The sequence below is a fragment of the Vulpes vulpes genome, chromosome 3 (assembly GCF_048418805.1).
Source record: "Vulpes vulpes isolate BD-2025 chromosome 3, VulVul3, whole genome shotgun sequence".
Lineage (NCBI taxonomy): Eukaryota > Metazoa > Chordata > Mammalia > Carnivora > Canidae > Vulpes > Vulpes vulpes.
The window spans coordinates 81734593-81748930 of record NC_132782.1 but is presented as its reverse complement, the minus strand read 5'-3'; the positions used below and the strand labels follow the sequence as shown (position 1 = coordinate 81748930).

At 47.5% G+C, this 14338-nt stretch overlaps 1 protein-coding gene across 3 annotated transcripts; it reads right to left on the bottom strand.

Moving 5' to 3' along the window:
* Positions 1-858: 858 nt before the first annotated feature.
* Positions 859-13105, bottom strand: RHBDD2 (rhomboid domain containing 2). 3 transcript variants are annotated; one of them, XM_026019560.2, is made up of 4 exons: positions 12801-13097; positions 10383-10790; positions 4366-4516; positions 859-1820 (listed from the first exon to the last, which is right to left on the bottom strand). In XM_026019560.2, exons 1-4 carry the CDS (start codon positions 12985-12987, stop codon positions 1463-1465), a joined length of 1104 nt encoding a protein of 367 aa, XP_025875345.1. In that variant the 5' UTR covers positions 12988-13097; the 3' UTR covers positions 859-1462. The 3 variants fall into 3 exon arrangements, with proteins under 3 accessions (XP_025875345.1, XP_072608992.1, XP_025875348.1); XM_072752891.1 differs by lacking the exon at positions 12801-13097 and adding an exon at positions 10862-11001; XM_026019563.2 differs by lacking the exon at positions 10383-10790 and having other exon boundaries at positions 4366-4480; positions 12801-13105.
* Between the last annotated feature and the right edge of the window lie 1233 nt (positions 13106-14338).

Here is a 14338-nt window from a genome sequence, read left to right as displayed (position 1 = left end):
CCAGGCTCTGCCAGGCTCGCTGTGACTAGACAGTTGTCTCAGCTGCTGTTGGGACACCCAATTCCTTGGCCAGAGAATCCTGCTTCACTATCTGCCCCTCACCCAGGGCAGGCCACCCAGGCATGTGCCTGTCACTGCCCGGCCCCCACTGGGCTGGTGCTTCTGGTGTGTCTCATCCACCTCTGATACCCAGGACCTGTTGAAAACCAGCCCAGAGTCGGCCATCCAGCTCCTGGAATAAATGATGATCACACATTGTAAGGTCTGTGAAAACACGTGCCAGTTGGCATGTTCTTGACCACCTCAGGGAGCTCCAGCCAAGGGCTGGCTGATCAGAAACCATGGTTCTCAGGCCCGACCGGCACCCGCGGGCTCAGGTGCATCCCCATCCTCATCCTGACCTGCATCGGAGGGGCTGACCCTGCAGACTGTTTCTTGGGCTCGCTTGCCAGTGGGTTCTGGATGATCTGGTCCATGGGAAGCCCCCAAGGTAAATCAGACAAGTGGCAGAGGGGCCAGCCTCTTCTCAGCACCTCTAGCTTCGGATGCCAGTACTGACAGTGCCCACGTCACCCCTGGGATGAGGTTGTGCCAGGAAGCCTCCTCATGTGCTCCCAGCTTGGAGTGCTCTCTAGGGGTAGCAGCGGCTTCCTGCTGTGGCCCATCCCAGGGTTGTCCAAGCATCCCATTTCCCCCTTCAGCTATTCCAGCACCTTTGCCACTCAGCACCCCCTGGCCCCGTGTCAGATCTCCACTGGGTAGAGGTCCTCTGCCTGGTTCAGCCTGATCTACTTCTCATCGCCATTGCACCCCACCGTCGCTGCCCTGGCCAGGCCACAAAGACACCACACACCATGGTCAGGTTGGAGGCTGTTTCTTTATACAAAGGTAATCCACGCTATGGGTCCACCAGCATGCTGCTGTAGTTCACAGTGGCCCACATCACCCTTCTCCAGCAGAAGGCCGGGTGAGGAGGGTCATCATAGGGAAGCGACATTACACAGGCCGAGAGCTCCCGAAAAACAGACACAAACACACGGACACCAGAACCAAGGCACCACACACAGAGACGGGAAGGGAAGGCCAGGCTAGAACAGTCTCCTGGCAGCCACTGGTGGGCCCTTCTCCGGGATGCAGGGTAGCAGGTGGCAAGGCCCTGAGCCTGAGCCAAGAAGTCTGGCTAAGCCAAGAAGTCTGGCTAAGCCAAGACAGAACTACATGACTTAATGTCACCACAGAGTGGCTTGCCCTCTGTGTCTGTAAACCAGGGACAGTAAACTGCACTTCACAAAGATGTGATGGGGGGTTGACAGGACGGAAATAGGGATCTCTATCAAAATACTTGACATAGAGCCTGGCACATAGAGGTGTTCGATAAATAATTTGTCAAGAAAAATCTTAGCTCAGAGAGGACCTTCTTCAGAAAGCCAAGATGTGAGATAACTTCCCTAGAAATTCTCCATCAGGGTATCAGGACCCTTGAGCACTCCTTGGAGCCTGCAGCCACGGGGGTGGCCAGGGCCCCAGAATACACTGTGCCAGGGCAGTTGAGGGGGGCGGGAGGCTGGACCCCCAGGGAGGCACCCGCGGAAGCTGGGTAGACACCAGAGGAGTTAGGGGTTGTGCCAAAGTGGTTCTGTACGTAACACAGGCCGGAGGCGGGCTGGTACGGAGGCAGGCTGGGCATGTGCCCAGGAGCACAAGCTGGCCAGGAGGCTAGTTTCTGGCCGCTGGTGTGCTGCATCTGGGCAACAGGGTGGTTCGGGGACAGGTGAGGGTGGCCACTCTGTGTGGGGTAGGAGCCGGGCACAGGGTTCAGCCTGGAACAGAACAAGAGAGAAAATGGTCATTCAGCTGGTAATGCCCAGGCCCCTAGCTGTCACTGGACACGAGGAAAGCTTGGGGTCACTGTACCACTTTGTAGGACAACATGCTTTGGACATTTTCTGTAACTAGCTCTAAGCATCAAGTGAGGAGAGAGGTTAAGCTTAACCCAACAGAAAACATGCTCCGAGAGGGAAGGGCCCACTCACAGGCCTGCAGTAAGCCTGTAGGACGAAGAGCCATGGGGTCTGTGACTAAGGACACCTGAGGTGTAACCACTCGTGGCAGTCTGCCACTCAGATGGAGATGGGACCCGATGGAAGCTGTGACTGTGTCTGTGGCCGGCTCCGTCATTCTACCCAAAGGGAAGGGACCAACTTCTGTGGGAGGGAGGGCTTGAAGGGGGTGACATGGGGCTTGGGGCTGGGCCTTGTCTGTTGTGAGGTTTTCCACCTGTGGTTCTGGGGACAAAGACTCATAGTTCAGGGTGCCGACCAATAGGAACTGACAAGCCGGATGTGTGGAGCTGCCCATGTGGAGGTGAAATACCACCATGGACACGTGTGGCTGGGATCACAAATGGAGACACAGCCTGAGGGTTTTATCCTCTGAACTTTTGTGCAGTTTCAGATATGGAGAATGGCTGCCAATACCACTGATGTTTGTGTCAGGCAACTGGGCCGAATCCATACATGTTTCAAGTAAAACCTGACTTTATAAATCAGCAGCTTCAGGGGGCACCTGGGGGGCTCGGTCAGTTGAACGTCTGACTCTTGGTTTTGGTTCAGGTCGTGACCTCAGAGCTGAGATTGAGCTCCATGTTGGGCTCTGCACTCAGTGGGGAGTCTGCTGGAGATTCTCTCTCCCTCTGTCCTGCCCCTCATACTCTCTCCCTGTCTCTTTCTCCCAAATAAATAAATAAATCTTAAAAAAAGAAAAAAACCCCACTAAATCAGCTGCTTAAGTAAAAAACAAAGCACTTAACATTAGTATCTCACTTCTTCTGAGATTCTTAAAAATGTAGAGGATCTGGACTATGAGAAGCTCATTAAGAGCTTCTGGGAGGCCGAAGCGTCCAGACCACTGTGTAACTGCCAAAACAAACATATGTGTTGTAATGCCTGTGCCCCATTGTCAGGCCAGCTGAAACATCATGTTCTGTTCTGGGAGGCCAAAGCATGCCAAGATAATGAGGGATCATATACCATGCCATGTGAGGAACATGGAAGGACCTGAAGGGTCGCCGTCTCCCTGACCCAGATCTGTCATGGTGAAACGGAATCAGCCCTGGCACCAAGTGTCCCCAGTTACACAGCAAGGCAGCTGCCGTTCAGTGTGGAAGAACTTTCTTGTCAGGGGCTGCCTGGGAGATGAGACCCCAGCCTGGAGGGAGGTGTAAGTTGAGGCCAGGTGACCAACCCCAGCTGTCCAAGAAGGGGCTCATTCACAAGGTGCAAGTTTATACCCCAGGATCCCTTAAGCCCCTGTTGAGTCTATGAGAACAATTAAAAGCCTAAAAGTCACAAGACACCTAACTAAAGTTCAAGTCTCCCACATATTGCTTGCATGAAACTGGATGAGTGTCCATTTCTGTTTTTCCCAGCACCCTTCCAACACCCTCACCCCAATGTCAAAGGAGACCTAAGATGTGGTCAAAGGGTCCTGAGCTGGTGAAGGCTGGGGCAGCTGCCTCCTGAAATAAATACAAACAGCAGCTTCCAATTCAACTGAAACCCTGCATCCAGGCCAGCATGGAGCACAGAACTGATTCCATAGCTGGAGGTAGGAAAGGGCCACTGGCAAAGCACCTGAACTTCACATGAGTCCTTTCTTCTAGGAGGACCAATGAAGGAGAGAAAATCTCCTAAGTGGTGAAGTCTTGGCATGGATGTGCCCAGGGAAGGACACAAGAGGCCACGGTGGGGAAGAGTAGAAAGGGGGTGAAAAGGACCTGGAAGAAGAGTCCCTAGTCCTACCCAGGGCCCCCTGCTTCTGTGTTACCTAGAAAGACTCCTGTCCTCCTTGGGCCTCCTCTCTGATAGGATGGAGTGAGGCTACATGAGACTTGCCTACCGCCTTCCATGGAAGGTGAGCCTGGACTGGAAGACCCGAAAACTTACCTGTCTCTTGCTGGGCAGCCGAGAAAGCTCTACCCCTCAGGTCCTGGGCTGTTTCACATCCAAGCCACCTTGTCAGTTGTGTGGACTGTCTGCTTCTTACCAGTGCTGCACTCCCAAGCCCAGGGGGACCGGTGCCGGGTGGTTCTTAGTGCCGAGGTCCAGTGATATCTACAGGGCCACTTCCTCCCATGGTTTGTCCCAAGTCACTCAGGGGCCTTCCCTTTCCCATTTCGGCTCAGTCCTTACTTTAGACACCGCTGCCGGGCAGACTCTAGATTGCTCGGAAGACATTTGTGCATGGAATCTCTGTGGCCAGGACCATCCACACCCGATTCCTTTTTCCCACCATACTGGACCAATCACACTGTCTACGGGCCCTGAAACTGCTTCAAGAATAAGCATTAGGAGTTCTGTGACTTACTTCCGGCCGTGGGCTGCTCTTCTTTCCGCGGAAGAGCCTGAGATGTACTTGAACACTGAAATCCTCCTCATCAGGCTGAAGGGGAACTTCTGGTCGAGCTTCAGTGCTACTCGCTCTGAGAGGTCGAGGGAATAGCAGTAGGTGAGACCATCTGAGGTTGGCATATTAAGTAAAATTGGAGACAGCTCAAAGCAGGAGGGCCGAACACTTCCCCGTGGAATAGAGGGTCCCGCATTTATTCTACAGGGGAATTAGCACTCATTCTACCATAAGCTGAAGCTCAGGCAGAGCCAAGGGTTGGGTTCCTAGCCCCTGCACGTTGGAGGGAACAGGGCCCAGCCCTTGAGGGTAGGTGACACCTCACCTGCCCCATGCTAACCTGTCCATCCTGAGGCCCCATAACTCCTACAATCTGTCACACCAGCACATGCTTCTGTCTCTGCAGTGGAGGAGGCAGGAGGCTGTCTCGATATCCTCTGGAGGGACTGACATCTTGTCTGTTTGTGCCAAAACAGAAGGCATTATGCCTCAATGCGACCAAGTGAGCTTCATGTGTGCCTCTTTGGCAGCACTTCCCCCACTAAGTGATTTGATGGCACGCTGATCATCTGACCTGTGTCAACCCACTACTGCCTAGGCAGCCATAAAGATTAAGCTTTTGTCCCTCCATCCATCCATCTATCCGTCCATTCAACAAATACTTATTGATCCCTTGTTATACACCAGGAACTAAGGAATGAATGCCAGACAAGGAGTAAGTAAAACAACTGGTGATAAGCAAAAGCTTATCTCTGGAAGACCAGGCTGGGGACCCTAACCTAGTAAAGAGAGATCAAGAAGGCTTTCCCAAGGAAGTGATGTGCACATGGAACCCTAAATTGTGAGCAGCAGCTGGAAGAAGGTGGTGGTGGAGAGAAGGCTGCAAGAAAGCACAGGGAGCTGTTCCTTGAGGTTCTTCACTGGAATTCTACTGGCAATTTGAGCAAGAAAATTCTTTGCTGGGCTAGGCTGTTCCACTCATTATAGGACATCTGGCATCTTCAGCCACCTGCCACCAAGTGGCAGTAGCACCTACTCACTGTAATAACCCAAAATACCCCTGCATGTTTCTGTGTTCTCTCAGGGAGGGCAGTATTATTTCCAAAGACTGATTTCTAATGATAACGAATGCTGTGAGGAAGTGAAAAGTTGTCCCAGCTGATGCCTTCAGAATGACCTTAACAATCTGTCTGCTTCTGACTTTGACAAAGTCATAGTTACCAGTCTAGCCCTTCCACTGTAGATAAACGTAAGCCAGGACACAATATTTTACACAACTGTCTTCAGACTTTGGATAGCAGACACTGTCTGCCAGGCTGTGATACCTAAGACAAGGGAAACAAATGAAGTGAGCCTTAAGATAGAGCTGGCTTTTGGCCCGGAGGCACTTGCCAAACTACAACATTGAAAAGGGAATCCAAGTGGAGTATGGCATGTTTTGCTGAGCTGGCGAGACAGAGAAAACACAGAGAGAGGAAAAGAATGCGTGAGATTTGCAGGTCAGAGTAATGGAGAGGCGGCAGCTGGTCAGGGAAGGACTCCAGAAATGTACCTGGGGTTCTCTGAGTCTTTAACTGACTACTCATGTGCATACAATCAGGCTGAGACTACTCATGCCTGGCAAAGAGCAGCTACTAAGCTACTGAGGGAATAGTAACTATCAGAGATCTGTAAGTCTAACAACTCTTGGAGCCTACACAGGGCAAGGCCATGCTCGAGTTCTAACTAGACAGGGTGGAGACCTCACTGAACACTCAGGGCATTCAGAGGAGACTTCCAAAAAGGTAATGCCTTGACAAGTAAATGAACTGCCTATCACACAAAAAAATCAACACTTGTTAAAAGAAAAACAACAACAACAACAATAACAACAACAAAAAGAACCCAGCCAACTCAGCCCTCAATAACGCAGCATTTGCAGTATCTAGTGTAAACTAAAATTTTACAAGACATGTGAAGAAGAAAACAGGTCCATACTAAGCGGGAAAATCAGTTAAAAACAGATCTAGAAATGAAAGAGAAGATGGTATTCACAGACAAGTATTTTAAAACAGCTACTATAGTGCTTGCTTCAACAGCACATATACTAAAACAGCTATCATAAAAAATTTTAAAATAGCTACCATAAGTATAAGAAGGATTTAAAGGAAAACGCAAACACAATGAAGGAACAGATAAAGAATCCCAATACAGAAACGAAAACTACAAGAAAAAAAAAAAAAGAACCTCCTGAGCTGAAATATACAACATGAGAAATAAAAAACTAAGTGGATGGGTTTCACAGCCGAGTTCGTGTTGAAGAAAAAGAGATCACTGAACTTAAAAGCAATGCAACAGAAACTATCTAAACTGAAATGGAGTGGAAAAAAACTAAACAATCAGAAAATAAACGGAGCCTCAGGGACCCACTGAGCAATACTAAGTAGTCTAACATATGTGTAATAGGTACCCTAGAGGGAGAGGAGAAAATTGGATAGAAAAAAATATGTGGAGACTGAGTGATGCTAACTTTTCTAGACTTGATAAAAACTCTAAACTCACAGATCCAAGACCCAATGATCAACTCTAAGCAAGGTCAACTCAAAGAAAATCACCACAAAGGCACATCATAATTAAATAGCTCAAAACCAACAAAAAAGAACTGTAAAAGGAGCCAGAGAAAACCAAGAAGTTATACATGGAAAACAATAAAAATGGTTACTGATTTCTCAGGAGAAAACAATACCAACCAGAAGTAATGCAATGATATCTTTAAAAGTGAAAGATCAGAAAGGCCAGCATTCTGTATTTAGTGAAATAAAGGCATTTTTAGAGAATTAAAAGCCAAGAGAATTTGTCACCCATGTACCCACTGTACAAGAAATGTTAAGGGAGGGCAGCCCCGGTGGCACAGCGGTTTGGCGCCTCCTGCAGCCTGGGGTGTGATCCTGGAGACCTGGGATCGAGTCCCGCGTCAGGCTTCCTGCATGGAGCCTGCATCTCCCTCTGCCTGTGTCTCTGCCTTTCTCTCTCTCTCTCTCTCTCTCTCTGAATAAATAAATAAATCTTAAAAAAATTAAATAAAATTAAAAAAAAAAAAGAAATGTTAAGGGAGGTTCTTCAGGCAAGAGGAATATGATACCAAATGGAAACCTGAATCCATACAAAAGAATGAAGAGAATCAGAGAGATGCCTGGGTGGCTCAGTTGGTTAAGTGACTGCCTTCGGCTCAGGTCATGATCTCAGGGTTCTGGGATTTAGCCCTGTGTTGGGCTCCCTGATCAATGGGGAGTCTGCTTCTCCCTCTGCCCCTCTCCCTGCTTATGTTCTCTCTCACTTTCTTGCTCTCTCTCAAATGAATAAATAAAATCTTAAAAAAGAAAAAAAGAATGAAGAGAATTAGAAATGGTAAATATGTAGGTAAATATTGCTTTTTTAAATTAAGAAACAGATCATTGACTGTTTAAAACAAAAGTAACAGTAATGTATTGTGAGGTTTATAACACGTATGACAGCAGCACAAATAAAGTGTAGGACCATAATACAAAGGATGGAAAGAAGAAAAACAGAAATACACTTCTGTAAGATTCTTAAATTATATACTAAACTCTATGCAATATACTAAACGAACTATGCAATCAATGCATATCTGCATACTACCTACCAATCACAGACCTATACTAAGTGATATATTATTCAAAAGTAGTTTATGATAAACTAAAAATGTATATTGTAAACTCTAGAGCAACCACTAAAAAATAAGACAAAGAGGTATAGTTAACAGCAAATAGAGCAAACACATAAAAGCCTATCTTTAAAAAATGAAATACTGAAGAAGCGCCTGGGTAGCTCAGTCGGTTAAACATCTGACTCTTGGTTTTAGCTCAGATTGTGAGATCAAGCGTCGTGTGGTCTCCCTTTCATTCTGTCCCTCCCCACCTCAAATAAATAAATAAATCTTTAAAAAATACTGAAGTACTCAACGGAAGTCAGGAAAAGAGGAAAAAGGGAACAAAGAACATCTGGGACAAAGAGGAAACAGAGAAGCAGGCAGACTTAACCTCAACTATATCAATAATTAGACTAAATGCATATGAGCTAAACATGCCACTTAAAAGGCAGAGATGGTCATAACGGAGAACCAACTATATACTATCTACAATAAATGTGTTTTAAATATAAGGACACAAACATGTTAAAAATATAAAGATAGGGGATCCCTGGGTGGCGCAGCGGTTTGGCGCCTGCCTTTGGCCCAGGGCGCGATCCTGGAGACCCGGGATCGAATCCCACATCAGGCTCCCGGTGCATGGAGCCTGCTTCTCCCTCTGTCTGTGTCTCTGCCTCTCTCTCTCTCTCTGTGACTATCATAAATAAATAAATAAATAAATTTAAAAAAAAATTTAAAAAAAATATATAAAGATAGAAAAATATATACTATGTAATCCTAATTTTAAGAAAGAAAGCAGGATGACTATACAGTAATATCAGGCAACAAAGACTTTAGAACAAAGAATATTACAAAAGATTAAAATGGTCCATTTCACAATGATATAAGGTGACTTCATTAAAATGACATAACAATCCTAAATGTGGATGCATCCAGTAATAGAGCTTCAAATACTTGAAGCGAAAACTGACAAGAATTGAAATGAAAAAATAGACAAATCTACAATTTTAGTTGAAGATTTCAATAGTCCCTTTTCAGTAATTGATAGAACAAGTGTAACTGCACAGAAATCTAGGACAACATCAACACCTTGACCTAATTGACATACACTGAACACTATACCCATCAACTGCAGAATGCTCATTCTTTTTAATAAGTACACTAGAACATTCACCAAGATCTATCAAATGCTAGGCCAGAAAACAAATTAAAAGGACTATAATCTTTAAAAGAATGTTCTCTGACCACATGAAATTAGAAATCATCAACAAAAAGAAATCTGAAAAACCACCAAAAATTTAGAAATTAAGAAACTCATTTGTAAATAACTCTTGGATCAGAGAATAAATCCCAAGGAAAATTAGAAAATACTTTTGACTCATTGAAAATGAAAACACAACATCAAAATGTGTAGGATGCAGCTAAAGTAGTGCATAGAGGGGAGTTCATAGCTTTAGATTTTCATATTAGAAAAAAAGGTTCAAAATTAGCAAAATTAAAATTTTAAAATAAGATGAACGATGCTAAGCAATGCATATTTGCATACTACCTACCTAATAGCTCACAGAATCACAGATTGAAAGAGATTTTAGGAATGTACCTTATGCAACCTCCAACACTACCAATGCTGATACTTAAAAAAACTAACCCACATTGGGGCGCCTGGCTGGTTCATTCGGTAGAGCATGCTACTCTTGATCTTGGGTTTGTGAGTACAAGCCTCATGTTGGGCACAGAGATAACTTAAAAAAAATATTTTTAATAATTAAAATAAAGTAACCCACATTATATTTTAGAATCTCCCAATCCCCGCCATTGCCACAATATTTATACAAGGGACGTGAGGGTTATCCTAAGTTTTTAGCGACCCATAAGAGCCCATCCTTAAAAAAGTTTTTTTCTGACAAAAAGACTAAACCAAATGAAACCAAGATCAAACAAACCTGTTTCCTATTCCTTTCATGGAACATCTCTAGCTCATGGGTATTTCAGATTCTTCTGATGAAACCCCTTATCAGAATTAGCCAAATGTAGGTTTACGCCTCAGTTTACAAGGGAAAAAAAAAACCCAAATCAGAATATTTCAAACTGGTAGTGCTAAGCTGGCATGAGGAGATAGCTACTATGTTGATATTTTCCAGATGGGGATATTCTGGACTAGAGAAGGGAAGTGACCCACCCAAAACCACATGGTTTTCAAAGCTGACACTAGAATCTAGATTACTTACATATGAGCCCATGGCTCTATCTAGGACCCCACCCCAGGCCCTCTGACTTGGTTCACTCTTCCACCTGTCACCACCCTACAGTTCCTTTCTAGGAAGGATACATGCTAGCCCAATTCCAAGTCCACAGACATTACTGAGGAAGGAGGTCTGGGGAATGAGCCAGGAGGCGCACAGCAGGAGCCACGGCACCAGCATTGAGGGTACAACCATGCCAAAGACCAGGGCCCTCCTCATCCGAGAGCGGACAGAGTTGACTCCCAGCATGGCGAAAGCCACTGGGGTGAAACCTCTGGCATCCTCCACCTCCCCCAGCTTTGACAGTGATGACACAGCTTCAAATGATAGGAAGATGATAGCAGAGAAGATGGCGAAGATCACGGTGAAGAAGCAGTGGCGGACGGTGCCCACGGTTCTCTCGAAATTGCCAGCAAAGCGCCAGATGATGATAGCACCGCAGAGCAGGGATATTGGATTCTCATAGACAAAGATGTACGTCACCAGCCTGTAAACTGCAGAGGGAGCAGGGTTAGAGGCTTGGCAGTTGGTGGCTCTAAGGACAGAAAGCCAGGTTACAACCCACCTCAGGAAGGGGGAGTAGCTGGCTGTCAAGTGCCAGTGAGAATCAGCCGCGAGCCACAATAGGCAGTGGGAGGCAACCCTGAAGGACCCAAGACTCAAAGTAGAGGTGTGAACATCCAATCTTTGCTCTTTCCCAGACCTGGAGCAAGTCTGTGACAAGCTTCCATGTGGGAAAAAACAAAACAAAACAAAAACACTTTTTAGCATGAGATGATCGAATCTGTAATGTGCTTTATGATCCCTTTTTTTTTAGGTTTGAATACTGACCTATCTCACCGGGCAGTTTGAGGGTTAATTAATTGTAACAGCTTCAGGGTGGACTGAATGGGTGTCACTTAACACTCTGTGTGCCAGTCTCCTCGGCTGTAATCCTGACCTCTCCTTCCATAGTGGCTGTTCAGAGGAAGAGAAAAGGGACCATGAATTATTTTGCACCTACAAAGATTATAAAACTATCACTAATAATATAGAGAATTCAGAAGTCTTCCTTGAGAGTGTTTGTACAACATTAGGGGTAGAGCAATGCTTTATGTGCAACAACAGAGCAAAGAACCTCACTCCTATTTTTCTAAAAGCAGTTATCACTTATGTATTCTCATGTCCCTGCCAAAACATTAAAATGAAGGAGGGGGCTGGTGAAGTGGCAGTAATAGTGAACCCTGGGGTCGAAGGAGTGGAATCTTGGCTCTGCCACACCCAGGCTGGCTGAGTTCAGTCCAGTCATGGGCCTGCCAGCTTCAGTTTTTTCTTCATTGTCAAGTAGCAGGATCATGTCTGAGGCCTTTAAAGGTCTCTTATGTGTCAAATATTCACATGCCCATGAGCCCCACATCCAGAGAAGCTGTGAACTAAATGGGAAAAAAGGGGAGTTCAACCTGATGCTGACATTTTGCATTTGTCTAACGAGGATGTGCTCTACCTATCTAGGGTGGGGGGAATAGTTTTTTTCCATTTGAGCAGGGAGGCAGGCTATGAACCATACACCTCAGGCCATCTCTGTAAGGCGGCATCATCTCAAGAATACTTGATTATTTGTTGAAACCGTTCCAAGTACAAACTGAAATTCCCAGGATAAATGTGAAGATTCTAGAAGCAACTCTATAGGGTTTGGGTATTAGACACCCCCAAGGCTCCAGTTCCAAAACACCACACAATTGAGAAACCTGTTGCTGTCTCAATTGCATGACTTGATAGCTCTGCGACTCCCCCACATTAAGCCTGTTACACCTAAATAATGGAGGATAATAAAGCCCACGTCATGGGATAGAGATTAGCGCTCCTTGAAGGGTGCTTTGCAAAACAACAAAAGCTATCCAGTTTTCCCATTTTCCTCCCCAGAAAAGAAGGGGGAAGAGAGACAAGAGATTAGAAATGTCTCTCATAAGCAGATGTTTGTACAACGGATCTGCAAAATTTCTCACCTAGATTACACAAACACCTTTCCCAAGGCATAAGATGCCTCCTCCCCCCAGGAGTTGGGAATCGGAGTCAGGGTTAAGATGCACACGAGGAAGTAGAGGAAATTCTAAACCCCAAAGAGGCCAGGACGCTTCTATGGGTGGCCACAGATGATGCTCAAGTGTTGCATGCGGCAGAAACTTTTTTTTTTTCCAGTGGGGAGTGGTGGTTAGGCCCTCCAGCTGACGTCGGTGTGTACACGGCGGGGACACGGAGAGGCATGATCCTCCTGGGGAGCCAGCACGGGCGAACCAAGACGGTTTGCTAGCGCGTGGATGCGGACAGGTGGCGCCGGGAAACGGGACGACGGCGGGTAGGGAAGGACTAGTGATGACCAAGATGGGCTCCGGACCGACAAAGACGCAGGGCCGGGGGGTGGTCCTCCGCGCCGAGCGGCTGGACGGGAGGGAGGCCCGAGCCCAGGGCCAGGCGAGGTGGGAGGAAGAGGGCTGGCCCCGCGGCCTGGCCCCGCCCCTGCTCACCTTGCCAGTTGCGCAGGGCCTCGGACCGCAGCGAGAGCCCCGAGGGCGCCAGGGGCGGCTGCAGCAGGAACAGGCGGGGCCCGGACACCAGCAGAGAGAGCAGCGCGGTGAAGAAGGTGGCGGATGGCACCTCGGGACACAAGGACCAGCTCCGACACCCGGGCTCCGAGGTAGCCATGGCCGCCATCGCTCCCGCGCCCCGCCTCGGCGCCGGACGGTCCTCGGCTCCTTCCGCTTCCCTGCGGCTGTCTCCCTTGGCAACAGCGGCGGAGGCTGCCGGAAGCCCCGCCTCCTCGAGGCCCCGCCCTGCGCCGAGCTGCCCAATCCGGTCGCGCCGGCCAGCCTCCCCCCGCCCCCTCCGCGCGCGGGCAGCGGGGAGTCGGAGCAGCGCCCTCTGGCGTGCAACGCTAGGACCGCGCACAGGTGCCGCGCTCCGACCGCTTGCGGTGCGCGGATTTGGATTTCATCATCTCCGCTCCAGATAGCGAATGATTATTGTGTCTTGCGGTTTACAGAGCCCTTTCACACACACGCACACACACGCACGCACCTGCCTTATCTGTGCTTTTCCCCATTACACCGATGAGGAAGCTGAGGTCAGGGGAGGTCCCCGAATAATTCCGTTGAATGGCAAAGACAGAATTCGAACTCGGATCCTCCAACTGCTAGGGTCTGGAATTGTCTGGGAGTGCAGCCGAGGCAGCCTCCGGTGGCTGGATTAGAGAGGAGGAGGCAGGAGATGAGGGTCGAAGCGTTAGAATGTGACAGAACCAGTTAACACTCAAAGTGTGTTTCGCTCCTTCCCATCCGACAAGCCGCTTCTCCGGAGGTCAGCTATTTGGACAACTGGAATATTCTTCCCCTGATTCCGGGGGTCACAAGTGAGAAGTGGTAGCATTAGGATTTGAATCCGGTTTGCTAGGGTCCGAGTTTCTGCCCTTTTAACTGTTTCCCTTCCCCATCCCATCTACTGCTACCTGTATGTAAATCTGACCTGAAGCCTTGTGCCCTGCTGAAAAATAAACAATCCTTCACTCTCTGTGCAGATCACTCATATCCATTCTCTGGCCCTGCTCTGCCCGCTATGTGGTTCTGGCAGCGTCTGTGTTCCCATGGACCTCAGGAAGGGAGCCTGAGATTCTTTTCATCCCCTGGTTTCCATTAATAAATATAACTATATGATTTTCCGGATATAAATATAAAGCAATGGGCACATTGAAGTGAACACTGGGTATAGAAATTAATTAAGGCTTACTCAACAGAAAGCAAAATGTGAACCAGGAGTGTGGTAGAGCTGCCAAAATCAGCAAATGGAAACTTGGGTTGCGGGAAGCAGTCCAGGGTCTGGAAAGAGGAAGGAGGTGGTGGTCCCAGATCCACTGTGCCCATCTGGCAGCTCCAGGAGTTCTGGGACTAGTTCTAGACACATCTGAAGAAGGGCAGACACATCTGAAGAAGGGCGTAGAAAGTTAGTTTGTTTAACAAAAGAAGCCAGGATTAGGAAGGAAGGAGCAGGTGGACTTCAAATCATATCTGAT

Bases quoted from the DNA above. Each gene is read 5' to 3' on its own strand.
- RHBDD2 (XM_026019560.2), bottom strand. From the start codon at position 12,987: ATGGCGGCCATGGCTACCTCGGAGCCCGGGTGTCGGAGCTGGTCCTTG. The intron at 10,791-12,800 runs GTGAGCAGGGGC...CTCCCTCTGCAG, and splicing joins GGCCCTGCGCAACTGGCAAG to TTTACAGGCTGGTGACGTAC. The intron at 1,821-4,365 runs GTAAGTCACAGA...GTTCTGTTCCAG, and splicing joins AGAGCAGCCCACGGCCGGAA to GCTGAACCCTGTGCCCGGCT.